Source organism: Columba livia, chromosome 1 (assembly GCF_036013475.1).
Source record: "Columba livia isolate bColLiv1 breed racing homer chromosome 1, bColLiv1.pat.W.v2, whole genome shotgun sequence".
Taxonomy (NCBI): Eukaryota; Metazoa; Chordata; class Aves; order Columbiformes; family Columbidae; genus Columba; species Columba livia.
This window is the reverse complement of record NC_088602.1, coordinates 137,041,076-137,061,804: the sequence shown is the minus strand read 5'-3', so window position 1 is coordinate 137,061,804 and position 20,729 is coordinate 137,041,076. Positions and strand designations below refer to the sequence as shown.

Genomic DNA, 20,729 nt, shown 5'->3' with positions numbered 1-20,729 from the left:
GCTGTCCTGGGGAGCCCTGTACCCCTGAGACCCCAGATGAAACCAGGTCAATGGAGGAGTTTGCTTTAGTCGATGAGGACTGGGTTAGGAAGCAATTAAATAGTCTGGACATCCATAAATCCATGGGTCCAGATGGGATGCATCCGTGGGTGCTGAGGGAGCTGGCTGAAGTCATTGCTAGACCGCTCTTCATCATCTTTGCCAAGTCTTGGGAAAGGGGGGAGGTGCCCGAGGAAAGCAAATGTCACTCCAGTCTTCAAAAAGGGCAAGAAGGAGGACCCGGGTAATTATAGACCGGTCAGCCTCACCTCTGTCCCTGGGAAAGTAATGGAACAGCTTATCCTTGGTGCCATCTCAAGGCATATCAAGGATAAGAGGGTTATTAGGGGCAGTCAGCATGGCTTTACCAAGGGTAAGTCATGTTCGACCAACCACATAGCCTTTTATGAGAATGTAACAAGGTGGATGGATGATGGCAGAGCGGTGGATGTGGTCTACCTTGACTTCAGTAAAGCCTTTGACACAGTCTCCCACAGCAATCTCACAGCTAAGTTGAGGAGGTGTGGTCTAGACATTAGAGTAGTGAGGTGGGTTGCAAACTGGCTTAAGGAGAGAAGTGGTAGTCAATGGTGCGGAGTCTAGTTGGAGGCCAGTATCTAGTGGAGTGCCTCAGGGGTCAGTGCTGGGGCCGATATTATTTAATATATTCATTAATGATTTGGACGGGGGAATTGAGTGTACTATCAGCAAGTTTGCTGATGACACTAAGCTGGGAGGAGTGGCTGACAGGCCATAAGGCTGTGCTGCCATCCAGCGGGACCTGGACAGGCTGGAGAGTCGGGCGGGGAATAACCTGATGAAATTTAACAAGGGAAAGTGTAGAGTCCTGCATCTGGGCAGGAACAACCCCAAGTTTCAGTATAGGTTGGGAAATTACATATTAGAGAGCAGTGTAGGGGAAAGGCACCTGGGGGTCCTGGTGGACAACAGGATGACCATGAGCCAGCACTGTGCCCTTGTGGCCAGGAAGGCCAATGGCATCCTGGGGTGTATTAGAAGGGGGGTGGTTAGTAGATCGAGAGAGGTCCTCCTTCCCCTCTACTCCACCCTGGTGAGACCCCATCTGGAATATTGTGTCCAGTTCTGGGCCCCTCAGTTCCAGAAGGACAGGGAACTGCTGGAGAGGGTCCAGCGTAGGGCAACAAAAATGATTAAGGGAGTGGAGCACTTCCCTTATGAAGAAAGTCTGAGGGAGCTGGGTCTCTTTAGTTTGGAGAAGAGGAGACTGAGGGGTGACCTTATTAATGTTTATAAATATATAAAGGATGAGTGCCATGAGGATGGAGCCAGGCTCTTCTCGGTGGCAAACAATGATAGGACAAGGGGTAATGGGATCAAGCTGGAACACAAGAGGTTCTGCTTAAATTTGAGAAGAAACTTCTTCTCAGTGAGGGTGCCAGAGCACTGGAACAGGCTGCCCAGGGGGGTTGTGGAGTCTCCTTCTCTGGAGACATTCAAAACCTGCCTGGACATGTTCCTGTGCGACCTAACCTAGGTGTTCCTGCTCCAGCAGTGGGATTGGACTAGATGATCTTTTGAGGTCACTTCCAATCCCAAACATACTGTGATACTGTGATGTTCTGCTGTTGTGTCTGTCAGGTGCAAGTAAATCTTATCACTTTGTTTGTGAAACAGGCATGGAATTCTCAGAAAGACACCAGGCTGTAGTGTTTTACTTGTGCTTATGAAGCTTCACTATGAAAGACTCAAGATTATTTGACATCCTTGCAAGGACCCATGATATCTTATATTTCAATAAAGTCTAAAGACTAGTGACAGATTTTCATGAAGTTAAGAAGAAAATTAATCTTCCTGGGGCTTTTTTCACAACATCAGGTGTCTGTGGAGGGGTGAGGAGCAGATATCCACCAGAGGGCCCTCCCACCCTGCACCCCACACCTCAGTGGTATTGCCACAGGGTTGCTGCTCACTCCTGCAGAGCTTCCTGGAAGGCTTTGGGAAAGCTGCAAGTCAGAAACGGTGCTTCCCCTTCGGCCCTGTGTGTGCTTGAGCAGTTCAGCCCTGTATTCATTTGAGCAGGCAGTGATGTCTCAATATTAGAAATCTCTGCTTTTGATTGGATAGCTATATTCTCTAGGTGAATGCCATGTGGGGTGTGAATAGCATTGAATTTTAAAAGGAATGCATTCAGGGAGGGTACATATGATCCTGATATGCACTGGCTGAGCTAAGTGCCAGTAGCATATTATCATAAAGTGTGCAGAAGTGAAAGGAATCAAATGCGTTATCTCTGGGTGTTTCATATGTACAGCATTAGTATTGGGGGAAACCTTAATAAGCACAAAACTTTAACTTAGATTCAGGTTTTGTAAAAAGACATTTGAAATGTGTTAACTATGGTACCTGGTACCGTTGCAAAGGTTACCACATTGCCCCCTTAAGCTGTGATCGTGTGAATGGCTTCATACAAACTGACCTGCAGCTGCTTCCATACTATCTGTAGCTCAGGGGCAGAACCAAAAAGCACAGCTCCAACCGTGAGTCCTTCACCCACCTGTCTGCTGCAGCTACCTTATTCCAAGTCTTTCTAGAGATCACTCTTGATTATAACTCTCCACAGCACTTAGTAACAGTTCAGACTATTCCTTAATATTTACTGTCTTGGCAAACATGCTAAGCTTCAAAGAGAAAAGGGATAAAAGTGGAAGGGACAGTGCAGAGTAGTATTATGTATGGTCTTTGAACTGAAAGATGATGCACACTTTGCTTTGACAATTTGTGTAGTCTGTAGATCTGTTTTTTTCCTAATTTGTTTTTGATGAAAGCTTTGCAAGCTGTAATTTTCCATTGTGCTTGAAAGGAAGGAAATGCGTATCTGTAGCTGCTCTGAAACACAGTAACTAGGAACTGATTTCTGTAAACTTTCAGCATTTTTTTTTTTCTTTTTGGTTATACTTAAGGGAACCTTAACACCAAATGTAGCTGACGAGAATTGTGCCCAATGGTTATTCTAAATTCCCCTACATCTCATTCAAGCTTAATATATTTAATTTTGGTGCACCAAATGTTACTTAAAAGTCTGCTTTGGCAATTCTTCTTTGATACTAGTTTGAGAATTTAAGATTTGTGTATTTTCTTCTGACTTATGTTGCCAGTGGCTTTTAGAGGAAAAGTGATAGTATACCCTGCAAAAAACTTGTCATGGCTTTCCGAGAAAATCAAAAGCAAGGGTTAAAACCTGTTGGCAGAGAGGAATGGAATTATGAATTTAATTTTCTTCATGAAGCAGCATCAAAAAGGCTCTAGATCTTTTCTAATGTTAATCTGGAAAAACATCCTGGATTCGGTATTAGGAAGCATTAAAAAAGCATTTAAAATCAACACTTATCCTGACCTATGTAGAAATGCTCTAAACTTCTATTGTGTCATCTTCAGTGAATTGCAGCCCTGTTTGCCTTGTGGAAAGTCTTGAATGGCATACTCTGTGCCATGATGAGCCAAGAGCATATTGCTTCAGCCAGGGTTAACTAACTTTCAGGGCTGAAATTGGAGTTATCTGGCAGCATGTGAAGGCCACTTTGTGGGGTGGAGGATGTTGTGATTGATGCTGGGATGTGGCACACTGTCCTGCACAGAAAGTACTATACGAAAGGTACTTCAAAGCAACAAACAAGTTTATTTCTTAGTGTGAGCAGCACAGTAAATTAAAAAGTACTGCCTGGTTTCTGGGAGGGAGGACCTGGCTCTTGACTTGTACTGTTGTGATACCTGTTTGCTGCTAAGTCATCTCTGTATTGTTCCAGCAAAGTCTTAAAGCACCTCTTTCTGACAGGATCAGGAAACTCTCTTGCTCAGAGCTTATTAATGTTTGCTTTGCTCTTTAGACACAAAGCACTTCTAAAGTAAAAACATGAGTGAATTTAAGCAAATGCAGCTGCATGTTTGCATTGGTGTGGCAGTAATTTCTGTGCTCGTGATCATTTCTTCTTGCTTTGTTTCATCAATTAAAATTACTAGATGCGACATCAGTGGCATATCACCATCAGCTGTCTTGTAACTTCAGATAAGACTTTAGCAGACATAACAGGAAGAAATGGAGCTTTTGCTCTAGCTTAAGGGGTGCTTGCATTGCCCTGGAGGAGCATGTGGTTTCTTTGGTGCTTTCACTGTTATTGCTCAAACAGCTGTTGTAACTGCTGAGTGCTTTTAAAATAAATCAGACTTGGACATTGCTATTTCCCCACTGTTCATACAGGAGAAGTGTTGAAGGAACGGTAGTGTTCTTTTAACTACTCTCCCTCAGGTTTGTGCTTCAGTTGACTTGTTCTGTCATAGCTAAACCGTCAGAAAGGCTCCCTATTTATTTTGTAGGCAAAACTTCCCCCCTTTTGTTGGAAACTTCTCCTTAGGTTGGTTTAGCTGCAACACAAACCTTTGCTTTCTGGAGAAGGATGTACAGGTGGGCAGCAGTGCTGGGAGGTACTTACCTTCCTGCTCTTCCTGCTTAACTGGTAGAGTCATTTGGCATGTGCTAAGGAGGCATTTGGGGTAAGCTGTTGACAGGCTTGAGCAGATTACAAAATGAGTTCTCTGGAATGTGAAGCCACCAATAAATTGTTAGCAAGCCCTTTGCTCTGAAAGTATGTAAATGATGATGTGTCATGGTTGCTCATTTTTGTTTAAGCAGTTTATAAAGAATTGTACAGGGAGCTTTTGGAAGCAGATGTTACCACAAAGGGAAATAAATACGCAAGTCTTTTGGGAAGTCAATAACCTTGACCATCCAACGTGTTTTATAACCTGTTTTGTTTCCACTATGTAGTGAAGAACTGTTCACCAGTTGGTAATCCAACATTCAAATCCAGATTTCACCCTTACAGGAGGGAAAAAATGCAAACTAGAGACCACTCTGTATTTAAACATTACAAGGTACTCTGTATTAGGTGTAACTGTCAGGGCTTGGGGAGCTAGGGGCTGCAGGGGTAACCTCTGCGGAAATGGGACAATGTGCTGATTCCAGCTGGTTCCAGCCAACTCCAAAATAGATAAAAACAGCTCATTGCACACCAAAACTGCAACTGATCAGGAGCAGCACATGATGTCCCTGCTCAAACGTATTTAAGAAAGGGTGGTAGCTGCTGGGGACAGGAGTCACAGAAAGGAGACACAGGAGGAGACACAGAAGGGCACACATGGGGCAGGAGGCACAAAAGGACGTGTGAGAACAAATAAAAGGAGAAACAAAAGCAAAGATGTGAGGAGACACAGGAGGATTTGTTAGTGGAGATACAAGAGGACATGAAAAGATGTGTCTGCTGTAAAAGGAGAAAGAAATGGAGGAGACATGTGGAAGGGGACGTTATTTTGGTACATGGCTGGAGTTGTTCTCTTGGAAGGACATGCTCTATGCTGGAGAAGGTACCCTTTATGGATTGTGACTCATAGTGGGGCAGGGATACCCTTGAGGATCTGCGGCCTGTGAAGGACCCACACCAGGACAAGGACACCCCTGAAGGACTATCGGCTAGGGAGAACTTGTGCCAGGGCAGGTACACATAAAGGGACTGCAGGCTGTGAAGGACACATGCTGGAGCAGTGGAGCAACAAGAAGTGAGGAGCAGTGGGGGAAAAGCGAGATGCAAGGAGCAGCCAAAAGAAACTGTTGCATGCTGACCTATGACCTCCTGAACTGCCTGTTGCCTCACTGAAGGAATTGGGACAGACTGAGTGTAACCCACAGTGAAAACAAGGGAAGCTGAGACTAGGAGGTGGGGAGGTGTTGGACTGAAGATGAGCCTGAGGAAAGAGGAGGAAAGGTGTTTTGCAAAGTGTTTGTTTAATTGTTGGATGATCATCTTGTACCGGAATCAGTAATTAAAAGTTTATGTTAATTTGTAATAAATTAAGTGAAATTTTCCAAGTCAATAATGTTTTGCCTACGGCAGTATATTCATTATTCTGGCTTGTAAAGTGGGTGAGCAATGACACAGCCAAACAGTATGAACTTCTGTCACATCCCACCAAGAAGGCAGGAAGAGATGACTCAAATTCATTGATCCCCTTGTTTGGAATAGAATATACATGATACTTAAGGTCTGTAAACAAAGACTTTTATTTTGCAACTTGGCCCAATCAGTGAATAACTTAGTGGCATAAAGTTTTACGGCACATGTGGGGGTTTATACCTTATGTTACTTATTACTTATTAAAAGGAAAGCAAAAGAATAGAAAGAGAGAAAAGAGAGACAGAGATATCACCACCCTTTCAGCTCTTGTGATGCATATGATGGGGGTTGTAGCCTTGGATCCAGCAATGCGTATTGTAATAAGTCCTCCTGTGCTTGGCTCAGTTCCCATGATGAGGATGGTGGGCAGAGTAGTCCTCAGGGTGGTGGGCATGCCGGACAGTGCTTGTTCATGTGTGCTTTTTATAGTCAAATTCCCACCTCCCAATTGGCTCCTTGAGTAATCCTTGATCTTCTGTGCAGCCGTCACTGAGGCGTGACTGCAAAAGGTGGAAGAGTCCCAAAGGGTCTCGGGCAATCTTGAAGGGTCTTGAGCAGTCTGGGGTCTTCTCCCTTAGTGCCATGCCTATCAGAACATGGAACTGTGCACCCTTCAGCACACCGCCCCCTCCTGTTGCAGTTGGCCTTTTACCTGTGGTTTGTCATTGTCATGTAAATTGCTCACTTGCCTTATTGTGATGTCCTGCCTCCTGTGGCTTATGGTTTTGCCACCATGTTTGAGACATTACCCTTTCAGTCTCTCATACCACCCCATGACTCAAACATTGTACTTTAATTATTTGTCCAAGGGTGACTATTCTGACATGACAGATAGAGGACAGAGGAGATGAAAAGACAAGGGAAGAGAGATATGGGTTTCATGCATTGTCTATATAGTCTTTATCTACAGTAGTAATTTTCACATAACAGGTAGAGGATAGAGATAAGAGTTGCAAAATCATACGTTAGCAAGTCCAATCATCAAAACCAAAAAACCATAAATCAACATCATAACAATATGTAAAAGCCATTTTCCCCAACCTTTAAGTCCTAATGATTTTAAGAGAGAGTTGAACCAAGGTCCAATGCTCCAGTTGTTAGACCAGTCCTTTGGCTTCTGTATGGGAATAATGCAAGAATGGCAACAAGGATAATTTTAAATATGCTCAAGTGACTTCAGCTGGGGTGTAGAAAAACACATAAATCACAAGTAGAACCTCTGTGTTTGGATAGCAGGCCTGTGAAGAGAGTCATAAAGGCACCTTATGATATATCCTTGAGATTCCTGCAGGCAAAGATCAAAGCAGTGTGGTAAACGGTGCCTGTGTGAATCCTTATATGCAGATCGAAATGAGCAGGCTCATAGATCTTCAACCAGAGCTGAATTCTGCAGCACCTGTGTCTCTGCTGGTGTTACCTCTGCCCAGGAGCTTAAAATGCTGTTCCAGAGTTTCTCTGGTAGTGAGGTAACAAAAATAAATTTGCTCTTTGATCATTTGTGGCCTCTGGTTGTTCTTGTGACCTGCCTGCATTGGTTCACACAGCTGCATTGCCTGGAAGATCTTTCAGGTTTGCTGCTATACTACAAGGAATGGGTACACAACTAACATTATAGGACCAGTAACAAGTTTGGTTCCACAACTCTCCCCAAGTAGTATTGCTCAGGAGTTGATACAAAGCTTTTGAGTATTCAGTCCGTGTCACATCGCTTTTCCACAGCTGTCTATCTTTCTGTTCAAGAAAATAGGTCTTGATTATTCTGCACATTATGTTTTCCCCCCATGTGATGAAGGTTCTTTAACTAGTTTTCCAATGTTTTTGTAAGATTCAAACTAATTATTGCAAATTTCAGTCCTTCTGCTGACGAGCTGGTGAAGGCAACACATATCACCTGGCTTGTCTGGTTCCAAATAGGCACAAACCCTTGTATTAATTCCCAAGCTAAGTTTGATATATTCTGGTTATGCCCTGGAAAAAACAGTGTTAGTCCTATACAACATTTGAATATACATTTATTCCACACCATTTTTTCCTTGTAAGATAAAAGTGAGCTAAAAGAGAACTAACATATAAAAAAAAAATCCCCAAACAGACTATAATAATATTAGAAGGCAACGTAAACTTCCTTTTAAAAAAAATTAAAATTGAAGGGATACTCCACTGGATGCTGATCTGGTGTTCTTTCCCATGAGTGTCAGTAGCTTTCTGTGCATAAATGTTTTTGGTGTCTTTAAAATGAGGGGTACAGTGCCAATGGTGGGTAGTTTTATGAGGACAGGTTATTTGGTGCAGTGGAGAGGGGCCACGGGATTCTTGTTTTCCTTTTTCCTGGAAGAATAGAGGGGGCTTGGGGACAGAAAGTGGTAAGTCGGGAAAAACCACTGGCCCAGTCTTGAACTACCCCAGTAGTGAAGTTGTAGATAGTTTGGGGTTTTAGGGAGGTCGGGGGGGGTAAGTAATAAGCAGCCTTCCCCCAAACAGTTTTTGTGAGCCTTCTTAAGTGAACTCACTGGCCATCACCTGGCTCACTTATGTGCACACTACGTCCAGTTTCCCACTGTCAGGTCAATCAAATCTCCCTCAGGAGCAATAGGTGTCTTAGGGGCAATTGTCATCCCACTGAGTGGGAGCTCTGCCCTCATGCTATCTGAGCTGGCAGTTCATTTTTATGGAGTATCTTCCATACCCTGATAAGGTTTTCCAAGGCCATGGTAGGCATTCTATCTGTTAAATCTCAGGGAATTCCCCCCTCAATTCCTTCAACACACAATAGCTTTCTCTTTGTGCCTGAGGCTCCTGGGCCAGGGGGTCCATTTTCCTGCTGTTCCACTCTCTGTAGGTCAGTTTTTGATCAGTTCCTGAACCACCTCCCCCCAAGTCATGGCTCAACCCCTTTGGGACCTTGCCTCCCCTCTCCCTGCGGGCTTAGGCATCCCTTACATGGTCTTGCAGGTGCACTGCATTCAGTCTCAATAGGTCAGGAAGGGCACGGATCAGGGGAGTCATACTGTCAGGGTCTGCGTTTAGCAACATCAGGGAAGGTTGTTGGGGCACTAGGTGCCTGTCATGCATTAACTGGAGGTAGGCAGCCTTTTGTAAACTTTCAGTCAAATGATTTACAATGGGGGTTTCAATTCATAATCGGTCTCCCCTTTTTAAAGGGTTCAGCTCCCCTGCCCAATAAGAAGCTCATGGAATTAACAACCACAGCTCTCTTTGATCATCAGTAGTCAAAAATACATCAGGCCCCTGATACCCTTGTGTTTCCTCTTCTGAGAGCAGGATTTGATCTCCACCCATTAATAAAATTCTCCAGATATACTCTGTTTCCATTTCTTGAGCTAACCTACTATATTTCTCCTGAATCTCTGACAATTAATCCACCGAGTATGGTATTCTTAGGGTGGTAACTTGTGGAGCCGCCCCGGCTTGGCTGTTATCAGTAGTTTCAGTTTTAATAAGGGGCCTTGTAACGATGAGCAACAGCTTGCCCATTTTTGGGATAAAATACTTCCTGACTACTTTCCAGTTCTTTAGTTAGATACATGGGTTTAAGACCCTGCTTCTCACCCATTTGTGCTAGGCTGGTAAATCTGCGCTTACTGTTCAAAACAGAATCAAGATCCATGTGGTCATCTGATCCCTGTGTATGTTCTTCCAATTCAGACCGTAAGATTTTTCTCTCAGTCTAATGCATCTGATAGAGCTGCATGAGTAGTATTGCGTTCCATGGTTAATTGGTCCTGTAAGACCTTCACTATGTCCTGTAAGAACTTAACCTTTTCTTGCCTGGCTCATTTGTCCAAGTGCCTGTCCTTTGAGCTGCCACTGGGGCTGCTCCTAACACAGTGCACACTGTGGCTTTCCGCTTTCCCTGATGCAGTTTTTTTGCTTTAGCAAGGGTGGTAATTCTTTCTGCCAACACTTTTGGATCATGACAATAAGTAATGTGGTTAAAAAAGAAAATCTCACTCGTTCTCTCTTCTTTTAAAACATGAGTGGAGTGATAGAGAGAAAAGGGACAGAACAGAGGGAGGGGAGATAGCAGGGTCTTGTCATTTCTTGCAACTATATGGAAAAAAGTGTATGTTACCCTCTTAGAGTCTGAAGGAAAGCAGGGGAGTATGGAGGGGAAGGGCAGCTCACCGTGATGTGTCTATTCCCAGGCACACCAGTGCTTGGTGCTACCAGCTGGATGATGTGTCGTTGTCTGCAAGTGGGGTAGAAACGCTCCAAAATGGTCTCTCTGAGAAACTGAAGACAAGTTGAAAAATGATAGAATGATAAGGCTTTTGTTCAAATGGAGGAAAAAAATTGAGAAATGTAAGAATCTCAGTGGAGATTTTTTTTTTCAACTAAGATTCATCTGAAATGGAAAATTCTGTTCTGTTATTAAGCTACCTGTAGCTACCTGTATTAAGCTACCTGTAGCAGGCATAATGTAATTCTCTATTACATTCTGCACATTTTTGGTTTGTCTCCCAAAATGTCTGTTTTTACTGTTGGATTGTATTGTTTTTATTTCTTTTAAATGATTCAAACTTTTACCAAAAGGGAAACAGGGATTCAAATAGAGAAGACACTAAAATGTTTTGCATCTTTCAGATATACTTTTTTTCTTTAAAGAATATATTCTGTGTGAAATGTTACTGCTTTTTTCTTTACTAAGAGTCTGGCACCACTTTGACGATTCAAGCTTTGGGGAAGGTATTGGCACATGGATGACAGCATCCTTCAGTTAGACTGTACATTGACATACTGTTGTGATTTAAGCCCAGCAAGCAACCAAAACCATGATATCCACAGCCCCAAGCAGGGGAGAGAATCAAAAGGGAAGGGAGAAACTAATGGGTTGAGATAAAAACAGTTTAATAAAATAACTAAATGTTACTAATATATTAATACTAGTACTGATAATATATAAATTAAAAATAAATATAAAATAAGTTATACTCACTGCAATTCCTTAAAAACTCCATCCATGCCCCACAGCCAGTCCCAGGAAGAGAGCACCCTGGTCCCAAACAGCCAATCCTGAGGAGAGAGAAAAAAGACAGAAAAGCCCAAAGGCCAACTGCAAAACGGCAGAACAGCAAAAGGCCCAACTAAAGGAACTACCAAAAGGAACCGAGCAGAAACTGAGCTGAACTGGAATGGATCTAATGAGCTGGAAAAACCGACTCCTACTATATATAAGAAAAATTATGCTAGTGGTATGGAGTATTTTCACTGGTCAGCCTGAATGTCAGTCAAGGTCTGTCACATCCACGCCCCTTTTCCTAGTTGCCTCACACCTGCAGATAGCCCAGAAAGACCTTGGTCTCCCAGACAACACCTAAGATATCAGTTCTTAAGAGATAAGTTCTTACATTCTCTTCATGCCACCTCAAAAACACAGTAAAGTTGCTTGAAGAAAACATTAACTCTATCCCAGGGTGCTATCTTGTTATTCTCAAACTAAATCCCAACAATGACTGTGCTAGCTATGAAAAAGGAGAGTTTCTAACTGCATGAAGAAAATTGATTTGATTTCAGCTCAAAGAGCACATGCAACTTATTTCAGACTGTCAAAAAGTATTGGACTTTCTGGGAGATAAACTCAGCTCTACTCTTCGTCTGTGACAACATATCTCTCCATGGTTAAATCTACACTTTGGACTTCAGAGATGTTAACTTGGGGCCTGGCCAGGACAGTCACACCAGGCTCGTAAAAGTGGAAACAGCACTATGTATCCCAGCTCAGCTGCCTGACAGGAGGCTATATAGGTGTGCCACTTCACTTGAGTGTACTGCTAGAGAAGGTCTGACTCTGTGGGTAGGATAGGTGGGAGAAGAGGAGAATGTGTCTGTTAAAGATGACTGCTGTAGGCTTAATGTTTGATTTACTTTCACAAAATGTGGTATTAAATGGTGAAAGAGAAAAATATTATTTTTGCAGTGAAGGTAAGTGTTAAGTACTTTAAGTCTAGAGGCTTAAATGTAAAATGAAGAGCATGGTCAAGAACAGAGCGGCTGTGTGAAGGAACATTGTAAACTCTACCGTGTTGTGGAGCTTTGCAGCAAATATGGGACACAGCATGGTTATCGAGGAATAAATGGAAGGGAAACAAGTACCATTCTGTGATTCTGTGAGCTGAGAACTCTCGACAGGAACAGATGACAGCACTTGGGACCTAAGCGAGTTTTCGGTTTTGGTGATGGCCGGTGGGTGGTTCTCCTTTGGGGAAATGAAACACCTCAGAAGCAGATGTCCCACTCGCTGTCAGGTGCCAGTATCATTAGTATGGCAACAAACTGGAGGACAAGAAAGAATCTAAAATCCTAGTGTCTAGGGTTAGAATAATAGAATTGTATTGGTTGGAAAAGACCTTTAAGATCATTGAGTCCAACTATTGACATAGCACTGTCAAGTCCACCTCTAAACCATGTCCCCAAGAACCTCATCTTTTATACATGAAATATATAATCTGTTAATCCCATGTTTGAAGACTATATTCTTCAAAGCACAGCAGTCAGGGGAAAATACTTGGAAATGCAAATATAAAAGTATAACTTACTAACTAGCAAATGATATAAGATTTCAATAGTAACTGAAGTATTCTCCTCTAATATTTCAAGCTGGAACACTGAAGCCTAAAACAACTCCCACATTTTAGCACTGACACAGAACTGCAATACATGTCTGCTTTGAAAATAATAGAATGATGAAGATAAAATTGGATAAATGCTGTATTTCCTTACAAGTAGTAAGCATCCAGGGAAGTGAGGGTTCATCTTGGTTTGTGATAAACAAAGGGAGAGGTTTGACCATATATTGTTTCTGAAGGAGAGTTGTCTTTGCTAGAGGGTAACATATCATAGCAGATCCAACAGCCCGAGAGAGGTGAGACTGCTGCTGCTCTGTATCCAGACAGTAGTGAGGCTGAAGATGCATGCCTGCAAAGCACACATATGTACTGCATATATGTGCATGTATACATGTCTGGCCACACAGATCATAGTTGCTGGCACACACACAACTGGCCAGGACTTGCCATGTGCTGTAGCCAATCTCTCTGTGCTCTTGCCTTTAGAGACACACAGGTGCTCTCACACCCAGGGCTGGCCCTTAGGAACCCACTCATGTTCCTGGCTTCCAAGCCACTCTGTATACTCACAGGCTGGTCCAGTTGATCTTTGCTAGCTGTCACACACTTGTGTACCCGCACTCACTCCAGTTGCTGGCACCACAGGCACATGGACCCTCAAACTGCGGTCTGATCCCAGTTGCTGCATTCACATCCTGTTATGCACGTGTGCATACAGAATAGAAAACCCTCACCCAGGAAAGAGTCAGAAAGGAATTTAATAAGACGACAGGAGACTACACTGATCAGGGCACAACCAGACAAGCATACTGACCAGCAAGCTAATTACCTGCATCTTGCCTTTTTTATCACCTTACACCTCAATTTTCCCCCTCTTGTTCCTCCCCAAATCACCTAAACCCCTTTCTTGCCCCACCTTTTGTTCCTTTGCAAAATATCTTATAATAGGTCCTGTGTGATTCCAAACTGCACCCCATAGTATGTCCTACCCCATAGTATGTCACACCCCTAGGCAGTAACCCCTGTAGTCTGAAAGCAGATCTGGAGAGCTGCTTCTAGTGACTGTGGTGGTGAGTTCCATGCTCGGACACTGTGGGTGAGGCTTTGCTGGGATAGCAAACTCCTCTGGAGACCTTAATCTGAGATTCTGCCTACCATTGTGCTCCTGTACTCCTTTGGGCCTGGGTAGATGGGCTGATGGCCTCTGTGATGGACGTGGGAGTATCCTAGCAGGGTGTATTTGGGTTTCCCCTCCTGTCATCAAGTCTCTGAGCTTTTTGTGGGTGTGCAGATGAGCTTGTCGCATAACCTTACAATCTGAACATGGGCTGTGGTTTCTGATGGGGCACTGTTGCAGCATGGAGAAGCCAGGATGCTTTTTTAAAGATCACCTAAAGGCATAATGCAAGCATGCCAGCATGAAGGAGAATAAGTCATGTGGCTCTGCCATAGTAGTGTCCTGAGGCTCGTGGTCTGCTGCCTTCTCTGTCAATGTCTTTTTCTTCTTTCCTTCAGATCACGACGGTTGTCTTGGGAGAGCAGGCTCTGATGAGAGTGAGAATGCTCAGGATGCCCAGCTGCCTGCTAAAACTGACCAGGGTGGTGCTGAGCCACAAGCTCAGGGCTCTGTTTATCCTCGTCTTTAAGTTCACATCCTTTGCCTCCATCATGTTGTACTGGAGAATTACAGAGGACCCTAAGGGCAGGGGACAGGTCTACAGCTTGCCTGTTGAAATCCATTGTGCTCACTCTGTGCCTCCTCCTCTCCATGCAATTGCTGGTGGGTCCCTTCCTTCCCCAGGGGATGTGTTTTTTGTGGAGACCTCCGAGCAAACTAACCCAAGTTACCTGTTCACGTGCTCTGTGGAGTCAGCGGCCCGGACACACCCTGGGACACGGGTTGTGGTGCTCATGAAAGGCCTGGCAAAGGGGAATGTCTCATTGCCCAGCCACTGGGCATTCTCATTGCTGAGCTGCTTCCCCAATGTGGAGATCCGGCCCCTGGACTTGGCAGAGCTTTTCTCAGGAACACCTCTGGCAAAGTGGTACTTGCAGGCACAGCACCGTTGGGAGCCTTATTTCTTACCCGTCCTGTCTGATGCCTGCAGAATTGCCATCATGTGGAAATTTGGTGGCATCTACCTGGACACAGACTTCATTGTGCTGAAGAACTTGAAGAACCTCACCAATGTGCTTGGTACCCAGTCCAAGTATGTACTGAATGGGGCTTTTCTGTCCTTTCAGCCCAAACACAAGTTCATAGAGCTTTGCATGCAGGACTTTGTGGAGAACTACAACAGCTGGATCTGGGGGCACCAGGGCCCACAGCTCCTAACACGTGTCTTTAAGAAGTGGTGCTCCATCAGGAGTCTTCGGAGCAGTACAAGCTGCAAAGGAGTGAGTGCTCTGCCCCGTGAGGCTTTTTATCCCATTCGGTGGCAGGACTGGAAGAAATACTTTGAAATGGTCAGCTCCTCAGAGCTTCAGCATCTCTTTCGTAACACCTATGCAGTGCATGTATGGAACAAGAAGAGCCAAGGGACAAGGTTAGAGATCCCATCCCAGGCTCTGCTGGCTCAGCTGCATTCTCAGTTCTGCCCTGCCACGTATGAAATAATGAAGAAGGACTCTGAACGGCAGTGACTCAAGGGTCACCTAAGAGGTGTTGCCAGGGAGCACGCAACTCTTCAGCTGTTCCACTACCAATGAAGACCCTTTTCAAGTGAGGTGGTGAGAGTGGAAGATAAAAGCCATTCGTTGCGTGTAGGTGGAGCTTGTAGCTTCAACCGATGTCTGTGCAGCTCTTTGTCTTGACTTTAGCTGCCCACCAGCAACACTTTGTTTGTTTTCAAGACCTTTCTTCTGCTCTGCTTGGTCAGGTAGAGAAATCTCAGGAGGGGAGCAAGTGCTGGGACACTCGTGGCCGCCTCCATCAGACTTTTAGAAGAGAAAGGCACCTTTCTGTGGCTGTAAACCTGGAAGACACCTTTGTAGAAATGCATATCTCATCTCCTGATTCTCAAGACTTCTGAAGTGCAATCCTCAAAGCAATGAAAGGAGATGGGAGAGCAATAAATGGGAACTGAGGACGAAGTTAAGGATGTGCTAGAGGAGGTGTCCTGAGAAAAATACAGAGGAAGACAGAGAGGAAAGGGCTAAAGCAGTCTCTTCATTCCCTTCTCTTCTGAAGGCTTTGGTGGAGGACACTTTCTCGTGTCTGGTTGGGCAGCCTGCTGCAGTCTCTGTTCGACATCATAGATCTAAAGATGTGGAGATTTGGTGTGAATAAGAACATGAGGATCTGAGGTTAGCTTATCATTTAGAAGGAGCTCTTGCACAACAATGATGTATTTTATAGTAGTGGCAAATTCATACCCTGCAATGAGCAGGAGAGCTCATACAAATCACACCTTAAATTGCATCTGACACAGGAAGAGCTGAACTATCTGTTACACTGAGTTTGTGACCAAATGTCCTTACCTGCATCTAAGATAACCACCTGGATGGATCCTAAAGGAAAGGTGCGATATTTCTAAGTATTTTGAAGGTTACAGTGAGCTTGGTAGGGAACACACAGTGTCAAAATTCAAGCCCATTTATGAGTAATTTATGGAGGACCTCTTCAAGTAGCCTGGAGTATTCCTGGAATTCACTGTCTAGGAGTACAAATCTCTCCTGGGAGGTGTTGAGGAGGGCAGTGGAAACTTTACTCCTCTTCCTGAGCATCTTCCTGAATTGCAGAGAAACCTACTGTATCTCTCACGAGGTGCTGTTGTGCCTTTGAGGGTTCCCACCACAGAGGCAAGGTGTTGGACAAACTGGAAGAAAACACATTTCTTGCCTTGATGATCAAAACGACGTATTGATGGTTTTACGGTTCCTGTCGGAAAATAACGGAGAGAGAGCAGTGAGAAACAAGAATAAGGCCAAAACCTTCAGCATCTCTACATCTGGTCCCCACCACACTCTAAGGGGATCACTGAGGCATGTGAGCTTGGGACTATGATAGGGTTAATGCAGATGAGCAGGACACTGATCATGCCCTCTCCTATGCTGCTAAGAAGATTGTGATCTCCCTGTACAATCTTCCCTGCCTCCAGAGTGCCTTCTTTTCTTACGCCTAGGAACAGCAATGGGGTGGTCCAATGGCCTCTTTGATGACCATGTGTAGGTCAGATCTCCAATGTCACCTGCCTCAAAGTGACAGCTCATTCCTGTGGTGCTTCCTACAAGTCCTCTGAGCGTGATTCCTAGATCTGCAGTTGTCTGAGGTCTCTTCTGTGCCCCAGGTCAACCACAGACAATGTGACATTTGCTAAATTTAGCCAAGGCAATGGTCAAAAATGTGAAAGACTGTGCATGCAACATTTCTCTGTTTGTCTCAGGTTTATTTGTCTCTGCTTTGATGGTAAAAATGAGAAAGACAAATTGCCCATCACTTTTACAAAACAGTTCCCCGTCCTTCAGGGAACATGGCCATGGGGATTTAAGGAGGGTGTTCACAGCTTAGAGCTGAAGCTGTCCGGTGTTGATCGGAGCCCAGTACTGCTGTGATTGAAAGCTACCTGCCTGTGAGTTGGGCCAGGTGTGAGGTCAGTGCACAAGTAACTACTTTGGAATGAAGAAGCTGCAGAAACACCCCTGCAGTGGTGGGCACACATGTGTGTATGTATGTAGTTCTGCCTCTTTGTACTGCCCAGCTTATGGTACATCCTGGAGGTATTCAAGAGTTTGAAAGTGTGCTGTTGTCCCAACATTGAGTATCTTAAAGAACGAAGACTTTGTGGGGAAACAGCATATCTTCCTGAGTGTATAAGCATTCTTCAACACACTCAGTGGTATAAACGAATGCTGTTTTCAGCCCCTACTCTCACTGTGACTACACTGTGGGCTTTTTTCACTGCTTTCTTTAGAAGGAGCTGCACAATTGTCAGGCCTGGCGTGGTGTGTGGTCAGTGAGGCATGATTTCTTTATGTCCTTTTTATCCTGTGTCACCCAGAGCTGCACCCAGTGCTCCAGGTGAGGCCGGACGAGTGCAGAGCAGAGCGGGACAATCACCTCCCTTGCCCGGCTGGCAATGCTGTGCTGGATGCACCCAGGACACGGGTGGCCCTCTTGGCTGCCAGGGACACTGTTGGATCATTTTCAACTTGCTGTCAACCAGAGCCCCCAGATCCTTCTCTGTAGAGCTGCTCTCCAGCCTCTCGTACAGCAGGGGTTGCCGTATCCCAGGTGCAAAATCCGGCACATACCAGAGATGGTAAAATGGTGGTTGGTGGTCATAAAAGCCCAACAGAAGACTCTACTGGGGCAATAGCATGAACTGATTATGGGAATGTTTCGGACCCACTGCAGTGATGTGACTTGATGTACCACTGCTTTTTGTAGGAAAGTCCCTTTTTGAATAAGTGGAGTGGTTTTTTTCTGTTTTTTTCCTATTTTGTTTTTTCCCTGTAGAGTCAATATTCTGAGGTTTGATAAGGAGAGAATCAAACCAAAGCAGCATTTTGCCTTTTCCCCTTTGTCTTGCGGAAAAAAAAAAATAAACACGGTTTTTCCTATTACTTTTCTCTGCCAAGATGTTCAGTTTTGTTCTGAGAGGTGTTGGTTGGCAGGGCTGAGCAATCTGCTAGTTATCATGCAGAAAAGCATTTTAAGGTTGTATCCTGAAGTGACTCACTAAAATTAGGAGTGTGGAATGAATATGGGACAAGTTGAACATAAGGACGTGGAAAGAAGGCTTGGTGGGACCATTACTACATGGCATCTTTGATACTTGAGCGGAGGGAACAGAGGAAAATACAGTGTGTGGTACTGATTCCTAATCCAACCAGCTATCGCCCCATCATGCATGACCTGCAATCTATCTGAAGCAAGGCATTTTCGTTTCACTTGGAAAGCTTGGATGTTGTGGAACAGGAAACTCCATGAGAAATTGTGTTGGTTATTCCCTGGGCAATGGCCTACAGCCTCCCTTAGTAGTGACTGTGGCTGTGCTCCTGTAGACCTAAAAGTGGAAAGCTTGTGCTACAGGCATTCACTGTCCCACTTGCCTTTCAGAGCTTGATCTCAAGACCCTGGAGTGCAGGGGAGTATTTTGAGAGGCTGCGAAAGAACTGGTGGGATCTGGAGTCAAAAGCCAGGGAAACAGTATTCTCTTGTGATATAAAATAGTTTTCTGTACTTTCTTCAATTGCTGGTATGTAGCCAAGGATGATGGGAAGTGGTGAGGAGGCTCTAGCTGTTTCTTGCCCCGTCTCGATTTGTCCTTGAGCTCCTGCAGGTTAGCTGGTATGCAGGTGTGCAGCACATTAAGGGGAGAGGCCAGGGATGGGGTCTAGAGATGCAGAATTGGAGAGTGCAAGAGAAGAGAAGTAAGGAAGGATCAGCAGTGTAATCCTGGACCTGATCTCCTGGGAAGAAAATGAATTATGATTGTTTTCTCTGGGCTAGCTGAGAGCACTGCTGTGCCTGGAGCTCTTGTGTTTGGGGGGATCTAGGATGCACAGTAAGTTTTGATTCTCTGCTTGTTTCTTCTGCCCTCTTCACCCCCCACCTCCAAAAGTGTAGTCCAGGAAGGCTGTGGTGCAAAGCAGGTTAAGAGCCCCACTTGGGGGAAAGAGCAGTTACCTGCCTTAATTATATACATGTTGGCAGCTGAGGTCTGCCTAGGGCTGGTTTGTCCTCAGCAGGAGAGAAGAGGAACAACAAAGATCTCCACATGCTCTGTCTGGATATGCCATTTGTGAACACCAGCACTCTGGTCTTCTTATGTACTTTAGGTTCATCTCTCTCAAGTATTTGTGACTGTTCCCTGTGTGCACTTGGGCTGTGGTCTCTCTGGTACGTTCTTTGCCACCATGCCTGAAACTCAGACGAATAGGCATAGTCCAGAAGAGAGCTTTACAGAGTGTAGTGCCATTACAGCTCAAGCTGAGATCTTGACCTTTAAATGTATGCATAATGATGGAGCCAAATAGCAGCTTCCATAGCTTTGCAGTGTGTTGGCAGAAGTAGGAGAAGTAAGGAAGTACTCTTCACCAATCTATGTGCAGGGGGAAAATGATGTAGGTGCATAATGTCTGGCAAGATGAATAGGAAAACATCCTTAGGCTATAGAAAACATTCTTTGAAAAACAATTAACAAAATATATTAAGGCTACCAAAGTTTTTATTTTCTTTTTCCAACTGCAGAAGGAACAGGAAGCCTGCTAGAGAGGGAGAAGGTCAGCAGGAGTTGAGAGATTGAAAAGGAATTCAGAGATCTGTTTGAAGTAAAACAGAACTCTTTGCTGGGTATAAAAACTGTCCGGAGGGCTGGGCCCAAAATGTTATGGTGAATGGAGTCAAGTCCACTTGGTGACCAGTCACGAGTGGTGTTCCCCAGTGCTCGGTACTGGGGCCAGTTCTATTTAATACCTTTATCAATGATCTGGATGAGAGGATTGGGAACACCCTTAATAATTTTGCAAGTGACACCAATTTGGGTGGGACTCTTGATCTGCTCCCGGGTAGGAAGGCTCTGCAGAAGTATCTGGACAGGCTGGATAGATGGGCTGAGGGCAGTGGCATGAGGTTCAAGAAGGCCAAGTGCTGGGTCCTGCACTTGCGTCACAACAGCCCCATGCAATGGTACAGGCTTGGAGAAGAGTGGCTGGAAAGCTGCTTGGGGGAAAAGGATCTGGGGATGTTGATTGACAGCTGGCTGAATATGAGCCAGCAGTGTGCCCAGGTGGCCAAAAAGGCCAACAGCATTCTGGCTTGTATCAGGAATAGTGTGGCCAGGAGGACTAGGGAAGTGATTGTCCCTTTGTACTCAATGCTGGTGAGGCCCCACCTTGAATACTCTGTTCAGTTTTGGGCCCCTTACTATAAGAAAGACATTGAGGTGCTGGAGAGAGTTCAGAGGAGGGTGATGAATCTGGTAAGAGGTTTGGAGCACAAGTCTTATGAAGAGTGGCTGAGGGAACTGGGGTTGTTTAGCCTGGAGAACAAGAGGCTGAGGAGAGACCTAATGGCTCTCAACAACTACCAGAAAGGACTTTGTAGCAAGGTGTGTGTTGGTCTCTTCTGCCATGTAGCAAGTGATAGGATGAGAGGAAACAGCCTCAATTT

At 44.7% G+C, this 20,729-nt stretch overlaps 1 protein-coding gene across 4 annotated transcripts in view; it reads left to right on the top strand.

The window, feature by feature from the left end:
• LOC102098963 (lactosylceramide 4-alpha-galactosyltransferase) overlaps positions 1-20,285 on the top strand; it is a 28,843-nt gene extending 8,558 nt beyond the window's left edge. For 3 of the 4 annotated variants that reach the window (XM_065050111.1, XM_065050109.1, XM_065050108.1), the window contains exon 2: positions 14,129-20,285. In XM_065050111.1, the coding sequence (XP_064906183.1) occupies positions 14,162-15,256 (1,095 nt within the window). In that variant the 5' untranslated portion in view covers positions 14,129-14,161 and the 3' untranslated portion in view covers positions 15,257-20,285. Of the gene's footprint in view, positions 1-11,018; positions 11,793-14,128 lie in introns of all 4 variants that reach the window. The other variant, XM_065050110.1, reaches the window with a different exon arrangement.
• Positions 20,286-20,729: the final 444 nt, after the last annotated feature.